The 19,170-nt window shown below is 35.3% G+C and overlaps 1 protein-coding gene across 1 annotated transcript in view; it reads right to left on the bottom strand.

Moving 5' to 3' along the window:
* ISPD (isoprenoid synthase domain containing) overlaps positions 1-19,170 on the bottom strand; it is a 247,969-nt gene that overhangs the window by 193,353 nt on the left and 35,446 nt on the right. Inside the window, exon 3 of the mRNA XM_011362888.2 lies at positions 14,824-14,973. Within this exon, the coding sequence (XP_011361190.1) occupies positions 14,824-14,973 (150 nt within the window). The remainder of the gene's footprint in view (positions 1-14,823; positions 14,974-19,170) is intronic.

Genomic DNA, 19,170 nt, shown 5'->3' with positions numbered 1-19,170 from the left:
AAAAAAAAAAAAAAAAAAAAAAACTACATGTATCATTCAGCATTCAGTCAGGAGTTGTAAACTACACAATAAATTAAACAACAAAGATTTAATTTACAGTATTATTAACTATATACCATGGTTTAACTACTAAGAATAAATAAAACAGAATTCTAAAAAATATACTAAATCTGAGGGAACGTACCCGAGGAAGAAACAAACTGGGAAAGAAGGGGTGCCCTCTCTCCAAGGCTGAGATTCAAACCTCACTGGAAAAGGTATGACCGCAGCCTGCATGAAGGTGGAGAAGTTTAGTGGCTTGACCTGGGCCAGAAATGGTGCACAGTCGGCACGCCCAGGCTATATGATAGAAACCACGGAGGAGAACTGGCAAGCTGGGGACCTCCCACTGGATGGCCAGGAGCCTGTGGCTGATGAATGGAGAACTGCAGGCAGGGACTTACAAGCTGGAGGCCTACTGTTGGAATGCCAAGAAACTAAGGCTGGCAGGCATAGAACTGCAGTCCAGAACGGGCAAGCAGGGGAACCTCCACCAGGTGTCAGCAGGCAGAAGCTGGCAGGTGAAGAATGGCAGGCCAGAACTGGCATCAAACACTTGCCAAAAAGTGAATGGAACTTAGTGTCAAAGACAATGGCCTCAAACACTTGTTAAAGAGTGAACGGCACTAAGTGCCACAGACATCCCCCAATGGCAGTTTTGGAGCCAGCAGGGGCAGAAACATACCAGAACCAGGGAGAAAAAAGAAAAAAGAAAAAAAAACTTCCCTCTGGGAGTGTCCCTTTAGCACCCTACACTGATGAAGCTTAAAATTTCTTGGCAAAGGAAAAATGTTCAATGAATCCAGCAAGGCCCTGAAAAGTGGATTGAGAGCTGAGCAGGGAATATCATATAAATGTGCATCTTACCCGCTGTGACTCCCTTCTTTAAAGGGTAGAATCTTTCTAATTTTTGCCCACTTTTGGTCACTCTGCACTGAATCGAGTTCATTCAAAAGCATATGAAAATATCTCCTTTAATTGTTCAGATGATGCTAAACTACATCTCTAGATGATATTTTGAAATATCAAACTTTCTCAAGATATTAATGCCTGCAAGTAATAATGTCCATAAAATAACAACAAACTTTGAAATCACATGTAGGTAAATGATTAAAATTTTATTTGTTAAAAGTCTATTTGAATACATGTCGAAGGGCACGTAGTTAGAAGGGTTGGATCCTGCAGAACTATTTCAGATCTAATTGTTCTCGACAAGAAGTATAGTTCTTAAACATGCCAGCATTAAGGTTAGTCAATAGTAAATCATTTTATACCATTACACACAACTTTTCAATGTTCTAGGCAGCAGACCAATAAGACAAAATCCTGCCAGAACCACTTAAAAGCAAAACTTTCCTTCTAATTCTTTTGGCAATACTTTGTGAAACATCCAAGAAGAAAGCTATATTACAAACTCAAACAACTTTGGCACCAAACACCATGTAAATTTATTACTTCTTGAGAGACATGTGTAACTTATATAAAAATGTATTATTTTTTAAACAAGGTAAAAAAAAGAAAAAAATGGTTGCTTGTACAACATATAAGTGGACACAGCATGGACACACCCCACAGATGAATCAGATGATGTATCAGTTTGGGGACTGGAGCCACGGTAAGTGATGTGTAATGAGAGGTTATAGGAATTAGACCATACACCATTGTGTTATTGGGAAAGGTGCAGCCGGAAGGGCAAGTTGAAAGATCAGAGAAGACATCACTGACTAGTCAATCACACCAGACAAGAACATCGGACAAGTACATCCAACCACCAAAAAGAAACCTTGAGGGGAAAGCCATGAAGAGGCCTGTGGGAAACAGTTACATCTGTGTATATAGCTACTGCCTCAGTGGGTCCCCACCCCATTACGTGATGACAAAGCAGGGCTAGTGATAGTCAACAGAGCTACCAGTCAGAAAGACAAGCTAAATGGTGGAACGAGATGACAAGGACAGTTTGGAACCCACCAGGCATTTTTTTTTTGTTGGTTGTCCCATCTGACAGCAGAAAGACCTTAAGAGAAAATGGCAGCTGCCTCACGTCAGCCTTCTAAATCTCATTCATATTGGTCTTTTGCCAAACTAACTGAGAAAAATAGGTTCCCAATTTGACCAAACTGACACAGCGACACCCAACACAGATGAATAGCACACAATTCAGATATACACAGAAAAGGATTTTCATTAATTCATCCACTTAACATAACAGACACAGTAGGTAAGAAGCATATGAATAAAGTCGTATGACTTTTAAAATCCATATTCATTCATGATAAGGTATATCCTCAAAATAGCTCACCATACTTTCTCCATCATTCTGCAATTTTTCTAAAGTAAAAGAGCCTCAGATCTGACTTGAAGTTCTTGGATCTGCCTAGGAAATCAGTTTTGTTTGGGCCATAAACTGCTAGAGCTACCATTCTGATGCTAATGCATACATTACACAAATTAACATAAAAAAAATCAAAAGACTAAGTGAAATTAAAATTTATTTCATCAATTCTGGAGGAAGAGAATTTCCTTTAGCACTCAAGTAAATCAAAAAGGTTTTCATTTTAAATCTTATTTCTTCCCCCTTGCTGGTACACATAACAGTTCATGATGTGATCGTGAATTGCTTGGTAATCAACAGCTCTGTAATCCTTGGAGGAGGAGGAATTAGAGGATTGCCTGGGTACTAGTGTCTGTCAGCTCTTGCCACATACAAAGCCTGGAATCTGATGATTAGTTATGAATAATTTTTCAGTGTCCACCTGTGTAATTTCTCAAACTACCTAGTAACTCCTACCTCTTCCGACCATCCACCAGAAGTCAGGACCTGCTTTGAGATGTGAAGTCCTGAAGTAAAAGATTGAGAAGAGGAAATACTATGTCTCTCAGTTCATTTCTATTTAAAGCAGCTTTTCTTGCCAAATTCTGTAACAAAGAGATCAGGATTTTAGAAGACAAAACTAAAAGCTCTTGACAGCTCCAAGAGGCCCTTTGACTACTGCTTATGATAGAATAAGTGTTTCCATTGTCTGCCTCTTCCCATGCATTCCATTCCCCCACCTTTAACTTTCTTACCAGAAAGCACAAACATAGACAAGATTTCCAGTAATCTCCCAGACTGAAAAATTTTTTCCCAGGATCTTATTTTTCCAATTCGATGTCATGAACTCAGAACAAACCACAGGAAGAAAGTAACAATCCTATTATTTTTTTATACCCTCTCTATAGTATGATCCATGTTCTCTCTTCGCCTCATCTTTTGTCTGTCTTCTTTGTTCTTATAGGCATTTGTAATTGAACTGCATCCCCGCTGTAGTTTTAAATTTTTTTCTAACACAGATAAAGACAGATGTTTGTGTCTTACTAAGACATGGTTCCCATAGAACAAGTGTGAACTAGAGTAAGAGTATGGAATATATTGGTAGTATTGTTTTCTAAGGTTTCTGCAGTAAGTCTGGTTTTATATTCTTTTATAATACATAAGGAAAAGAGATTCATAGCCTTATGTAAGAGCATTCCATACTTTAAACTATAAAAAGTCAGTATAGTTTTTTAAATTCTTACAATAACATATATTAAACATCTACTAGATTTGAGGCACTAAGCTGGACAATAAAGACAAAAAGAAGAATAAGAAGGAAATATGTTTAGAGTCTGTGACACCAAAGAGTGCGTCATGGCCACAAATAACCAAAACAATCTTGAAAAAGATAAAAAGTTGAAGGTCACATATCTCCAGATTTCAAAACTTACTGCAAAACTACAGTAATCAAATCAGTGTGGTACTGGCATAAGGACAGACGTATAGACCAACAGAATAGATAGCCCAGAAATAAACCCCTATGTATATGGATGGTCAAACAATTTTTCACAAGAGTTCAGAGAACATTCAGTGGAGAAAAGACAGTCTTTTCAACAAATGGCACTTAGAAAACTGGATAGGCAAATGTCAAAAATAAAAATGAAGTTGAGCTTTTACCTAACCCCATAAACAAAAACTAAGTCAAGATTAAATGAAGACCTAAATGTAAACACTAAAATTATAAACTCTCAGAAGAAAATAGGGGAAATCATGACATTCACTTTGGCAATGCTGTCTTAGATATGACACCAAATCGCAGGCAACAAAAATTTTTTAAAATAGATAAATTAGACAACATAAAAATGAAGGGCTTTCACACATCAGAGGACACTATTGACAAAATGAAAGGGTAATCCATGAAATGGAAAAAAAAATTGCAAATTATGCATCTGAAAAAGGGTTAATATCCAAAAATACATAAAGAACTACAACAACAACAAACTATTTTTAAATGGGCAAAGGACTTGAATAGACATGTCTCCAAAGAAGATACATTAATGGCCAATTTGTACACAAATGGCCTCCTTCCTACAGATACAACTTTTTTGATTAAAAAGATAATATGCCAATAAATTTGAAAATATCTATAAAACAGATAAATTGGCACAAAGATAAAAAGAAAACCTTTATAATTCTATAACCATTATGGAGACTGAAATGTTATTTAACAACAATCGAAAAGCTGCTCCTTAATGAAAGAAATTTATACACGAATAAAGGAAAAGATTTCCCATGTAATGGGTGGAAAGATTTAATATTGTTCAAATGTCTATGCTTCTCAAAGCAATGTGTATATTCAATGCTCTCCCCATGAAAATCCTAATGGCATTGTTATAGAAATGGAAAAAGCAATCTTAAAATTCACAAGGAACCACAAAAGACCCAAAATATCCAAAATGATTTAAAGAAATAAGAAAACTGGAGGTATTGCACTTCCTGATTTCAAAGTATATTACAAAATTACAGTAATCAAACAGTGTGGTACTGGAGTAAAAACGGAAATAGACCAATGGAATAGAATAGAGACTAGAGAAACCCACACATATATGATCCACTGATTTTTTACTAGAGTCCTCTTCAACAAATCATGTTGGCAAACCAGATATCCAGATGCAAACTAATGAAATTGAACCCCTATCTTACATCACACACAAAATAAATTCCAAGTGAATTAAAGACTTAAAAATAAGACTTGAAACTATAAAACTCCTAGAAGAAAAGCTTCTTAATATTGCTTTTAGCAGTGATTTCTTGGATATGATACCAAAAGTATAAACAACAAATTACAGATAAGATGGCAAACAAAAATCTGCATAGCAAATGAAACAATCGACGGAATGAAAAATAAACTAAGGAATAGGATTAAATGTTTGTAAACCATGTATCTAATAAGGATTTTTTTAATTGAGGTGTAATTGACACATAACATAATGTTAGTTTCAGGTATACAACATTATACAATATTTGTATACAATGTAAAATAATCACCTTAAGTATAGTTAACATATGTCACCTTACATAACTATAAAAAAATTTTCATGTGATGAGAACTTTTGATGAACTTTTAATGTAAGAAACTCCTACAACTTATAGCAAAACAAACAACCCAATTTAAAAATGGGCAAAGTATTCCTCTATTCATTTCTCCAAAGATGATACACAGACAGGGGACTGCAGCCCAAAACCGTGGGATATCACTTCATGCCAGTTAGGATGGCTATTATCTAAATTAATTAATTAGTTAATTAATTAATTAATAAAAATATAAGTGTGGTCAAGATGTGGCGAAACTGGAACACTTCTACACTGTTGGTAGGAATTTAAAACAGTACAGCCACTATGGAAAACAGTATGGAGGTTCCTCAAAAATTTAAAAACAGAAGGGAGAAAAAGGCTATTCTCCTAAGCCTAGCCCCCTGAAAAGACTCTAAGCTTAGACAGTTTTACTGGAAAGTTCTATCAGAATTTCAAGAATACTATATTTCTTATAAAAATTGTTCCAGAAAATTAAAAAGAAGAAAAATGACATCATTTTATAAGATTAATACTGTCTCATATTGAAAATCAAATAAGGATATCACAAGAAATAGAAGACAATTTCACTATAAACACAAGAAAAAAAACTATCAGGCAGCTAAATCCAAGAACATAAAAAATTACATCAAATAGTGTTTATCTGAGTCTGCCATGTTAATTTACCATATTATTTGACTATAAGAGAAAAATCACATGATCTCACTAAATAAAGAAAAACAAGATTTCAAAAAAGATAATATTTACTTGCGATTTTTTTAAACAGTAACTTTTAGGAAAAGAGTTAAAGATTAATTTAACTTGTTAAAGGCTTTCTATCAAAAAAAACCTACAGCAAACATTATACTTAAGAAGTTATAGCCCCTTTGTGATGAAATCCAGAAAACTTATTATTTTTGCTGTTCTACAACATGATACCAGAGGTCCTAGCCAAAAGTAACAGTGAAAGAAAAATAATGATTCAAAAGAAAAAGACAAATTTCTCATTTTTTTGCATATAATATGATCATTTATGTAAAACAGAAGAATTCAAGTACAAACTTAAAACCAGAGTTCCATGAATTTAACTGTTATAAGGTCAATCTACCAAAGGGGGTTTGAGGGAACATAATATATAACAGCAAATATAAATTAGGAAGTACAATACAAAAGAGTTTATAACAGCATATATGTGTATGTGTATATACAAAACATAATAAAGTAAAAATCCTTCAAAGATATAAAAGAAGATCTGAATAAATGAGTCATACTATGTTCATAAATGGGACAACTTACTATTTAAAGGTGTCAACTTGATCCCTAAATCAATTTATAATTTTAAAACATTCCAATAAAAGCTTCCAGTTGGCAGGAACTTAACAGATTTCAAAATTAAACAAATGTAATAAAGGCCAATAAATAGCGTATCAATCATATCTTATGCCCAGCTTCAGAATCTCTTGGTCTCGTACTCACTCCCTATGCCACCAAAGTGACTAACCACACATGGGCCCACTTAGTTCTACAGACCACAAGCCAGATTCTCTGGCTTTTCCATGTAGCTACCTCTGGACACAGGTACAGCACTATGGTATAAATCATGAGATCTGGCTTCCCTTGGAGCTGAATGGACTCGGTGGTACCAGAGTTCATTCCTTATAGGAGTAACTTTCACCAAGAGAGAGATGACAGATGAATTGTGTCTCTTAGAGAGTCTATTGGAAGAAAAAATACAGTTTTGTATAAACCTATCTGGGTGCATCCCATGTGATGACCAGCTGTATTTGTTTGTGAAGCAGTAGTCAGATTAGTAACACAGCAGGTCCTCAAATAACATCATTTTGTTCAACATCATTTTGTTATAATGTTAATGATGCTGGGCCAGGACCAATGTCTGTATGAGGTTTGCACATTCTCCCCACACCTACATGGATTTTCTCCAGGGACTCCTCTGTTTCTTCCCATCTCCCAAAGATGTGAAGATGCACGGTAAAGTGACATATCTAAATTGTCTCAATCCTAATGATTGTGACTGTGCCCCGTGATGGAAGGGCATCCTGTCCAGAATGGGTTCCACCTTGTGCCCTGAGATGCCAAGAGAGGCTCTGGTTACTTTGACCCCGCACTAGAAGCAACAGATTGGAAAAGAATCATCTTGTTTTTATTAATCTGCCTTAAATGTATGTATAGCTCACACCTATTTCAATGTTTAATACCAAAAAGTGTTTTAGGCCAGAGGATAGAGGGGAAGGGGAGGTAGATGGGGAAAAAAAATAAAACATAATAATAATATATATAAAAAATAAAAAACAAAAATGTTTTGGGTCTTTATTTAGAAGTTTGGTGATGTTTTTGTGACCAGAAATATGATATAGGAATTTAACTCTCATCTATATTAATTAACCCACAGCAAAATTGGTTTCGTTACGAGTCATTTCATTTAGATTTGCAGTTTCCAAGAACCTATCATCCATGTTAAGTGAGGACTTACCGTGTGTCACCTTACATTAGTACTTAACCCTTGCCTAAGGCTGTATTTGCTAGGAAACTTGTGCTGAAACACATAATTCTGAAAATAATTAACAAAGAGTTAAAACAATGCAGTAGTATCACAGGAAACAAATCAGTGAATTAAGAACCCAGAAATAAATCTATATAGGTATTAGAAATTGGCAATATAACAGAGGTCGTTTCACAAATTAGAAAAAAATCAATTTAGTACATGATGCCAGAAAAACTAGCTCACTTTACAAAGATGAAAAAAAAGCTGTAACCCCATTTTGCAGAATATTTTTAAATGACCTCCAAAAAGATTAAAGACTAAAGTGTGAAATGAAAAACTAAACCCATAAGATAAAATACAACCACACTGTAGGAACGAATTTCTTAAGATCTTAGATACACAGAATTCGGCTGCATCAAAATGCAAAACATTAAAGATTACATTAATGGAAAATTATAGACTAAGAGAAGATACTTGTAATGTGTAAAACTTAAGGAATAATATCTAGTATGTACAAGAAACTCCACCAAATCAACAAGAAGAAACTCAAAAGAAAATGGACAAAAGTTATTAATAAGCATTATTAAGATATTAACACAGAAAAATGTAGAATAATTCATCCTCAGTAGCAATCAAATAAATTCAAATTAAAACACAGAGATCAATATACATCTATCAGACTGGCAAAAATTAGTAAGTTACAGCATTTCAAAACTACAGATGTAGCTGAAACTCGAACCACTTTCCCCTCCCATTTCAAAACTACAGATGTGGCTGAAACTCGAACCACTTCCTTGCTACTGGGATCTCATTCGTGCAGCCATTCTGGACAGCAACCTGGTAGTAGGTCATGTACCCTGTGACCTGGCAATTCCACTTCTTGATGTACACCCCAGAGGAACTCTTGCACACTCTTGCACTATGCTTACAGAGTGACCTACATAAGGATACTCATTTCCATATTCAGGGTAGCAACCGATGTAGGTGTCCATCGACGATGGACAGATAAATAATATGTAGTCTATGCACATGATCAAAAACTATGAAGTAATGAAGAACAATGACTGAGCTCTAGATTCATCAATACGTATGGTTTCATAAATAGTGCTGAATAAGTATCAAAATTTTTATGTAAATTTTAAGAATATAACAGGATACCTTTTAAGAAAATACATATATCTATATACATATGTGATAGGTTGATTACGGGGATAAGGATTAAATACAACAGAAAAGGGTCTTCTGGAAGGAGGAGAATAAGATCTCAGATGAGAAAGGAAAAATATACATAAATTTTTTTAAAAATTAAAGGAGGTGGCTGGCACAGTAAACAGTAGCCGACTATAAACAGAGGAGGATCATCAACCAATTCTACACACCTAAAGTCCAAAACAAAATAGAGAATACAAGTGACAAGTTTGAACTTTAATGTGTCCCTGAATACATGTTAAAATAATTTTTAAGGCAATCAACAGAATGGGAGAAGATAATTGCAAACGATACCTCTGATAAGGAGCTAATATCCATGGTACATGAAGAATTCACACAACTCAAAAACAAAAGAACAAACAACCCTTAAAAAATGAGCAGAGGACATGAATAGACATTTGTTCACAGAAGACACACAGATGACCAATAGATATATGAAAAAATGTTCAATATCACTAGTAAGGGAAACACAAATCAAAACCACAATAAGATATCACCTCACACCCATTAGAATGGCTATTATCAATAAGACAAGAAATAAGCATTGGAGAGAATGTAGAGAAAAGGAAACCCTCATACACTGTTGGCAGGAATGTAAACTGGCGCAGCCACTATGGAAAACAGTTTGGAGATCCTCAGAAACTTAAGAATAGAGCTACCATATAACCCAGTGATTCTTCTTCTGGGTATCTACCCAAAAAATTTGAAAACACTTATTCATAAAGATATATGTACCACTATGTTCACTGCAGCATTATTTACAGTAGCCAAGACATGGAAACAATCCTTCCTTTGATGGATGATTGGATGAAGTAAATGTGGTATATATATATATACACAATGGAATACTACTCAGCCATAAAAAAAAAGATGAAATATTGCCATTTGAGACAATATGAATGGATCTTGAGAATATTATGTTAAGTGAAATAACTCAGACAGAAAGGATAAGAACTGTACGATTTCACTTTTATGTGGGATATAAGACAAAAAGCAACAAACAAAATAAAACAAACAAACTCATGGATACAAACAGCAGAATGGTGTTTACTGGAGGGGAAGAGGGGGAAGGGAAGATGAAGAGATGAAAGGGGGCCTAATACAAGGTGATGAAACGAGACTAGACTTTGGGTGGTGAGCACACAATAGAGTACACAGATGTATTATGAAGTTGTACACTAAAAATTTATATAATGTTATTCACCAAATTTATATAATGTTATTCACCAATGGCACCCTAATAAAGTTAATTAAAGAATTAAAAAATAAGTAAAACAAAACTAATTTTTAATGTCAAAGTGGAAGGAGATAGATTTCAAAGTTTTCAATAAATGAAAAAAAAAACCATCAGGAATTCGGGGGATCAGTAAATGACTGAAGGAGGAGAAAGAGGAGAGAGTGGTAAACTCCAAAGCAGAAGTGTATTTCTTGTTGCTTGTTTGCTTCTTTTTAATGAAAAGTAAAGGAATTGCATATACCAAAAATAGACATTGTAGGGTTAAAGGTAAGTGTGATGAGGAAACTAAGTCATGAGCTCCATAGACGAGGAAGATAATGTAATGCCATGCTAAGGAGCTGGTATTTTATCCTGTGAGCCACAGAGGGCCACACAAGGTCCTAATGCAGTGGGCCAGCAGGGACAGATGTGCAGGCCCACTTGCCATGGTCTTTGATGTGAAACACTGATCAGGATGGACAAGGATGATGGGAGGAAAATCATCGAGAGATTTCTTTTCCCCAAAGTCTACATGAAAGATGAGGAGGACTAAATAAAAAAATAAGGCAATAGGATATGATGGAGCGGTTTTAAACTATAGTCAAATGTAGGGGAAGATTCAGAAAAAGGCACGTTTGTGAAAATCACTTATAAACTAGTATCTCTATACACATTAAGTAAAATTGGAGACAAAATAATTTAGTTTTAGGCTATTAAGAAATTTCTGGAAGTAAAAATAATGTTCTCAGAGGAGGTCCCAGCCAGTGTCACAAAGTGTTTTGGTTTTCTTGTCCCCCTATAATGCTTTTGAATTTGTCCAAAATTGGGACAATAAAAGTGATCTGGCTATATAAGCCAGTTCAGAATACTTGATAAAAAATATATAAATAAGCAAAAGTAGGAGGCAGAAAAAGAGAATAGGATAAAAACATAAGAAATATGATGAGTAAAAAAAATCATGGCTTTAGAAAGAGTTTAATTGCTCTTCAAATACACCACCAAGTTCTGAATTTATTTTATCTTATAGAGTACCATAAATAATATACAGATCATGGTTTTATTAATGACGTGCAAGTTGCTGCCACGGTTTGCAGATAATTTCACTAATCTAAAATGACAGCTCTTTACGACTCAGAAAGTTTTATCTTTAAATCTCTCATTTCTCTTTTGTACTAATTTTTCTTCACATTTTCTTCCATCTTTAACTCACTGTACCCCCCACCGCTGATGACATTTTCATTCTTGTCCCTTTCTCGATTCTCCATTTGTTAAAAAATGATTTGTACCTTCCTCCTACCCCTTCCTACTTCTCTTTTTCAATACCCCATGTAGAGTGTGTGATTTCTTGAGACTATTCTGATAATCTGGTCTTCACATCTGGTCTGGGCCCAGCTACACACTCATCGAAGTCCCCCTTCTTCACCACGCCGGGGGTGAGGAGGGAGATAGAACGGGGAACTAAACGCTGTGAAAATTGCAATATAACTTCTGAAATTGTTAACACCTGTGGCTATAAAGACACTTGATAAAATTCAGTTTTGACTGGTTGGTTTGTCAACCCAGCATTTAAAGCCCAATATGTTAGTACTCAGTACAAGATATAAATTTTATTTCTTCTAATGCATATAGGATAGGAGCAGGATATATATTACAAAAGAAAATTCCTGCTATATTCTTTACATATTATGATTATGATATTGTACCTGGAGACTTGTGGCAGGAATCTTTAAAAATCGAAGGGTTTGTTTTGATTGTGTTTTTTAAGAATGTTTTTATGCTTTCAAGCTAAACAGGCACTTAAAAAATACTCATAGTGCAGATTGAGAAGCTGTAACATATAAATATTAAATATCTCCACAGTAAAGTCTAGGATATCAAACCAAAAGGTACATAATTAACACCCCAGAGAATTCTTCCACTGGTTGAGTCCTGCTGTGTCTTTAATGCATGTATTTAATGCAATGTATTTTCATGAAAACTTATTAATAAATTACCTTCTAAAATTCTGAGAATCTAAAAACTTGAGTGTTAGACATGAGGCCAGGTCTCTAAACAATAAAGTTGAGAATACCATCTGTGACCACCAAACCAATTTACTTAAGAAATGGATTTATATAATTTGAAAAGCTTCTTTGTACAAAAATGTCTTATTTTTCCTAAAACTTATTTATTCTGTCTTAAAAATAAGAATCTTCTGGACCAATCTTTGGGGTTGTCCCTTAGTTCTTAGAGACCGTGTAATTTTCACTATTGAATTTTTTATTCCTTAATTTAGCAATCTTTTCCTTTAGCAACCTCATAACGAGTCATTAAAAATTCACAAGGAATAAAATAAAAATTTTAGATGACCTTGAGCAACGAAAGAAAAACCAATTATGAAATACCTAATTAGAGAGAAAAACCCAAAACCAATTAAAAACAATGCTTCCGTATATATGCATCTTAAGTATCTATCACACCCACAGATTTTTAATGATTTTAAATTAATATTAACCCAGACATAGACATTAGTAACATTTCAGGAGCCAGACGTACAACTAATTTTCTACTTTGCTTGTGTACTCACACACTCATACATTTAGATCTATAAGGGTAATCAACATATTTATAGTTATTAATATATTTTTGTGTCATTGTTGTATCATTAATATAACATCCTATCATGAGCATTTTCATGCCAAAAAATTCTACAAAAACTCAACTTTAAATGACCCTCTAAAATTTCTACTATTAAATGTCACTAATTGATCTCTAGAACTACAGGCTTCATAGAATTTCACATTTAGAAAAATGCTGCCATCACCAACTTTATATAAATCTTTGCCCATCCTTCAAATAATTTTTCAGATGATTTTCTTAAAGGTTTTAGGAAGAAATTGTAAATACATACATATGTACATATATATTACCCCCACGCAAATGTAAGCTATGAACTCTTCCAGGAGCTAGAGATAAGAAAAAGTCCCTGATCTCATGGAACTGACATACTATTTGCAGGGAGAGACAAATACTTACCAAAAATATGTAAATGTCAAGTAGTGATATCTAATAAGGAAAACTAAAGCAGAATAAAGGAATACATGATAGAGGATGCTATTTTGTGTAAGATTATCAAGGCAGGTTTCTCTGAGGAAGTGACATTTGCACAGGGACCCACGTCAAGAGTAGAAACAAACAGTGTGAGTATCTGGCAAAAGTGGCCTAAGTAGATGGAAGAACTAGTACACAGGCCTTCTTTTCATATATTTGTATACATGCACACTCTTATAAGTTCATCCCACTGAACAAATATGTACTTGGTATTAATATGTCAAGTAAGTTGCTAAGAATGAGACAGATACCGTCCCTTCCTCACAGGGTCGAGTCTAGCAGGCGAGTCAGATATTTCATAAATTACTTCCCAAGTAATGATAATTCTGATGCTAGGTAGAAAAAAAGAAGGCACTAGGAAATCTTGTAGTGAGTTTGCCTAACCTAGTCGGGGAGGGCGGGGAGGAATTGGGAGACAGGACAGGCTTTTCTGAGCAAGTGATAATTTACCTAACATCTAAAGGACCTGTAGCAAGATAGGAAGGAAGTAAAGTTCCAGAAAGGAAGAAACTTGTATTTGAGGAAATAAATAAGGTGACCCTAGCTAGAGCATATAGAACAGGAGGATGAGTGAGGTGAGACAGAAGAAACAGTAGCGGAGGTAACAACAATCCAGCAGGTCAACATACAGCAGGGCATCTTAACATCCATAACCTCCCAGCATCACCTGAGGAAGAAAAGTCATCCATGATCTCAAACTGCAGACCTCCTACCTTTTTGGCCACAGTCCACACGACTTTGGATCAGATTAAGATGCTTCTTTGACACACTGACTTTAGTGACAGTTGCCCGATTCCTGTTTAACTCTCAGGAGATGGTAAACAGTATTATGTGTTTTCTCCATGAATTTCACAGAGGCAAGTTACACCCTTGACACCATCTGTTAACTGGGTGGACCCTCAGCCAGCATCTGGGGAAACTGGCTCTTGGAGTACTCTCAGTGAACAGTTCACTGATAAGGGTGGTTCACGATGTCCAGACTGTTTGCATAAACAATTTGGTTTATGTTAAATACCTGCTTTCCTTCTAGGAAGATGGAATTTTATGTGCTAGGTAGAAGATGTCTACGTGACGAACTTCAATAAACACCCTAGATACCAAGTCTCTAACAGGCTTCCGTGGGGAGAAACATCACACACGTGCTGCTGCATTTGTGTTGCTGGTGGGAAGGCATCTTTGCAGTGGGTCATCTTTGGGTGAGGAAGAGAGCGGAGGAAGGATTCCTCCAGACTCTGTTTGTGTCTGTCTCATATGATCCAGCTATAATTGGTTACTTCACTGTAATCGATTTTAACCACAAGTACAAGTACATTCTGAGTTCTTCTAGCAACTCTCCAAATACAGGGGTTATTCTGGGGATACCTCCACACAGCAGCTTTTTCAAAAGCCCAGAATTCTTACCTGCTGATATGCTTCATAGATCACATCAAATAGAAAAGCCTGTGGCATTTCACTTGCTCTATGCCTGGCACGTTCCAACGAGTGGTCTAAGCAACCATCAGCAGATGGACTGATGACAGTAGATACAAGAGGTCGAACTGCCCCTGCTGCCTAAATAACAAACAAACAAAAAAAGACAAATAACACATTTATTTCACCTAGAGAATATTTTAAAGTAACATTCTGAACTCTATATCTCATTTTGGAAAGCAGATCTTATTCATGCCTCCAGCAAGCTACCTCAAGAAAACATCTGAACGAGTGTAAATTTGGTTCACGAATCAAAACATTTCATGTCAATATAGTTAGCAGTAATGTAATGGCTCGGTATAAGCAAGAAGAGAGAAAGAATAATCAGGAGGATCGTTTCATAAATGATATAAACGTCTAACCAATGTACTGCATAATTGAAACTAATAATAAAATTAAATTTAAAAAAAGTCAATCTCATAATTTTATAATTCCATATTCTAAGAGGTAGAAGTTTTTTCTTCATTATAGGTTCAAAATCCTTTTCATCACAGGCCACTGTAGTCGAAAACTACAAAAAGGATGCAAAGATACAATTGAGTATTCCCTGAAGATCAGAGAGAGAAAGAAAAAGACTACTATGAAAGAACTGAAATGGATTATACATGAATTACTAATTAGTGTGCCTTCAAAAGATTTAATTTACACATTAGATCATTAAGGAAATAGACATATTCCCTAAGATCCCTAAAATAAAACTCAGCAACAACCCAAATAAAAATGAACTTAGATCTTGCTCTAAATCCTGTTAAAAACAGTTTCCCTCAAACATACCCTCTATGTGATGCTCTTGCACGCAAAATATCCATTAACATCAGCTGCTCTGATGAAAGTTCTGTCTCATGAATAGATGCACCTAAACTTTATAAAACGATACACCTTCATATCAGACAATCTTCTCCTTTATCTTTAATACAGTCTCGCTGTAATACAGTCTTGAAAGTCATTACCAGACAGTTGCCTTGGTGAAGAAGTCTTAAATATAGTTTCTATAGTAGGCAGTTAACTAAATCTCCTTTTATTGACACCAAAATGTCCTTTCTTTCATATAATTGCAACATAGGGATTACAACACATGAAGCTAATACACAAATACAAATTTGGTCTTGAGACCAACATCTGAGCAAGATAGATAGTCCATGAACTAGTTTACAAAAGCTGAGAGATTGGCTAACAATCAAAGCCAATGTATGAGCCAAGCAGACAGTTTACAAACTGTGTCACCATTTCCAGTGACTCAAGTAAAAATTTGGAGCCCCAGCATAAAAGCAAAAATGAGGCGAAAGCCAGGGGTGACACAGAGGGTGTAATGTCCAAGTAAGTGAAAAGTAAGTAAGGACCAAGCCCAACTGGTCAAGCGCAAAACACATCAGAAGGGGTTAGAAGACAGGAAAGAAACACTCACACTGCTTTTTAAGAAAAAAATTACATTTACATCGCAACTACTTATATGCAATTTTATGCCAGGCCACGAAGTAAAAATTTATAAGAGAAGGTGAGACATACGAAATGTCAGCGTGAGGAGTTCCACATATTTTCTCCCAGGAAAACACTATAACTAGTAAAAATTATTTTTAAAAAAATTTTAAAGCCTTTGAAAATTGTCCTAAGGGCATTCAGCAAGATAGAAAACATTTATTCTAGAAAATCTGCTGTATCTTGGTAAAAACAGAGAGAGTCCATGGTACTCGAGTCAGGATCTGTTCCTTTCCTCATTCCACTGCCCAGTTTAGTGTGACTGACATTCCTTTCAAATAGGTATGGCCAAATTGGGGGGGAGTGTCCCCTCTCCTCCTAGCTCCCACTGGGAGAAGCAGAATGCTAGCATTTCCCATCCCACTCAGTTCTACAGAGGCTAAATTACAGGTTGGAGACTCCCCTCCACCACCTATAGCGTGACGATCTGCCCCAAGGAATGCTAAGCAGAGACTGGTGGGGCCTGGATCATCCTCACCCCAGATCATACCTAGCGCAGTGGTTCTACACTGGGGGAGGCAAAACGAGAAGATGAGAGTCTTGGAATGCTCCCACGCAGCACCCTGTTCATGAAACAGTTCATGGAACTCTGACGAAAACAAGACATCAAGCCCACCCACAGCTCCAAAGTCATGGTGCAGTGATTTTTCACAAGGCAAGATACAGGCTCTAAGGACAGAGAGCTGCGAAACTCTCCCCAAAGGAACTCATTTTATTTGGAAGAGTGTGAGTAAGTTTAAGCCCAAGTGCATTCTCAAAAGAAATGGATGTTATCATGGTAAGAAGAAGAAGCTGGATACAAATAGCTAAACTGTAGGCCAGCTAGGTTACCAGAGACAACGAGGGAAAGAAGACAGTTAACAAGAGCCCCCCTAAAAGCAGAGCAACCTTCAAATACTGGCCTCAAAAACCAACTCTGTAGAGGGACCAGAACTTATCCGGATTGGACTGTAGTACAATTTATGCCCCAGGAGTTGTGCCCTCCATCGTCTCCAAAAGAGCAATTAGCCAGCATAAAATGGAGCTTATCAGTTGGATGTGATATCAACAGGGGCAGACAATATAACAGAGATTTTAAAAAGATAGTCAAAGAGAACCCTGCTAAAACCACTGTCATCCCAGGGTGACTAACACATGCCCTCTGAGAAGTAACATCAGAGGCTTCACCCAACAGAAGAAAAAGACTTCAATAAAATAGACTTGTAAAGTTGCAAACAACAGCAAGTCCTGGGGAGGTGGAAAGGAGAGAATCAGTATCTGAATCTTATAAAATGCAATATCTAAAATATCCAATTTACCAAAAAATTGAGACTCAATGAAACAGAAATATGTGAACTATACATACAAAGAAAGCAGTCAACAGAACTTTCTGTGATCTTAGATGTCACACTGAGATAAAGACTTCAAATCAGCTATTATAAATATGATCAAAGAATTAAAGGAAATCATGATTAAACAGGTAAAGTATAATGACAATATCATCAATATTAAGACAGACATTTTAAAAAACTAAATAGAAATTTTAGAGTTGAAAAGTAAAATAATTAAAATGAACAATTCTCTACAGGACTCAGCAATGGACAAGAAAGAATCTATGGATTTAAAATTAGATCAATAGAGGGTATGCAATACAATGAAGAGAAAAAAAGAATGAAGAAAAATGAACAGAGTCACAGAGAAATATAGGGCACCATTAGGCATACCAACCAGAAGGAGTGCTGGAGGTAACAGCAATCATTTTTACAATAGAAGTACCAAAAAAAGAGGCAAGAGAAAGGAGTATAAAAAACTATTCAAAGAAATTATCACGATATTTCCCAAAGTTAAGGATAACATGAATCCTCACACTCAAAGAGTTCAATAAACTCCAAGTAAACACACAAGAAAATCATATCTAGACACATCATAGTAAAAATGCTAAGAGCAAAAAGCAAGGAAAACATTTTGAAAGCAGCAAGAGAAATGCTTTATCTTTAATGAGAGAACACTAATAAGATTGACAACTGATTCTAATCAGAAACAATTGAGGCTAGAAGGCAGGGGAATGATCTAGTAACTGCTGAAAGAAAAAAACTGTGAAAGATTTTAAGTCCAGCAAAACTAGCATTCAAAAATGAGACCAAAATAAATACTCACAGAAGACAGAAATTGAGAGAATTCTTATTGGTAGATTCATCGTACAAAAAAAATAGTAAAAATCTTCAAGTTGAAAGCAAGAAACCCCTGGTAGTAATTCAAATCCACATGAAAAAAACAAAGAGCAGTGGTAAAGGTAGTATGTAACCATAAAAAAAAAAAACAGTATAAATGCATATTTCTCATTTGTTATACTAACAGGTTTTAAAAGCAATTGTATGAAACAATAAATGCATAATTTAATTTATCAGCCTATACAACATTAAAATGTAACATATTTGACAAAAACAGCACAAAGGAGCAGATAAGAGTAAAGGTGTTAGAATAAGGAAATTATAGCTGATAGTAACTTGAATCTATAGTAACAAATGGAGGAAACTAAAAATTTTAAACAAGAAAGTTAATATAACAAACTATAAATCTAGTATATACTTGTTGGCCTTCTCTTACCTTCTATAAATGACAAAATAAGATAAAGTATTGGGTTTCTAACATACACAGAGATAATACACAAAATAATAATAGCCAAAAAAAGGATAGAAAGAATAGAGCTGTATAGGAATAACATTTCTGTATCACACTGGAATTAAGGTAGCATAAATCTGAAGTAAATTATGTTGAAATGTGTACTGTGAGCCCAACAGCAACCATTAAGAAAAAAAAAAA

This window comes from Pteropus vampyrus, unplaced genomic scaffold, assembly GCF_000151845.1.
Source record: "Pteropus vampyrus isolate Shadow unplaced genomic scaffold, Pvam_2.0 Scaffold4, whole genome shotgun sequence".
In the NCBI taxonomy this organism is placed as follows: Eukaryota; Metazoa; Chordata; class Mammalia; order Chiroptera; family Pteropodidae; genus Pteropus; species Pteropus vampyrus.
Note: the sequence above shows the minus strand (reverse complement) of the source record. Positions and strands in the feature narration are given on the sequence as shown.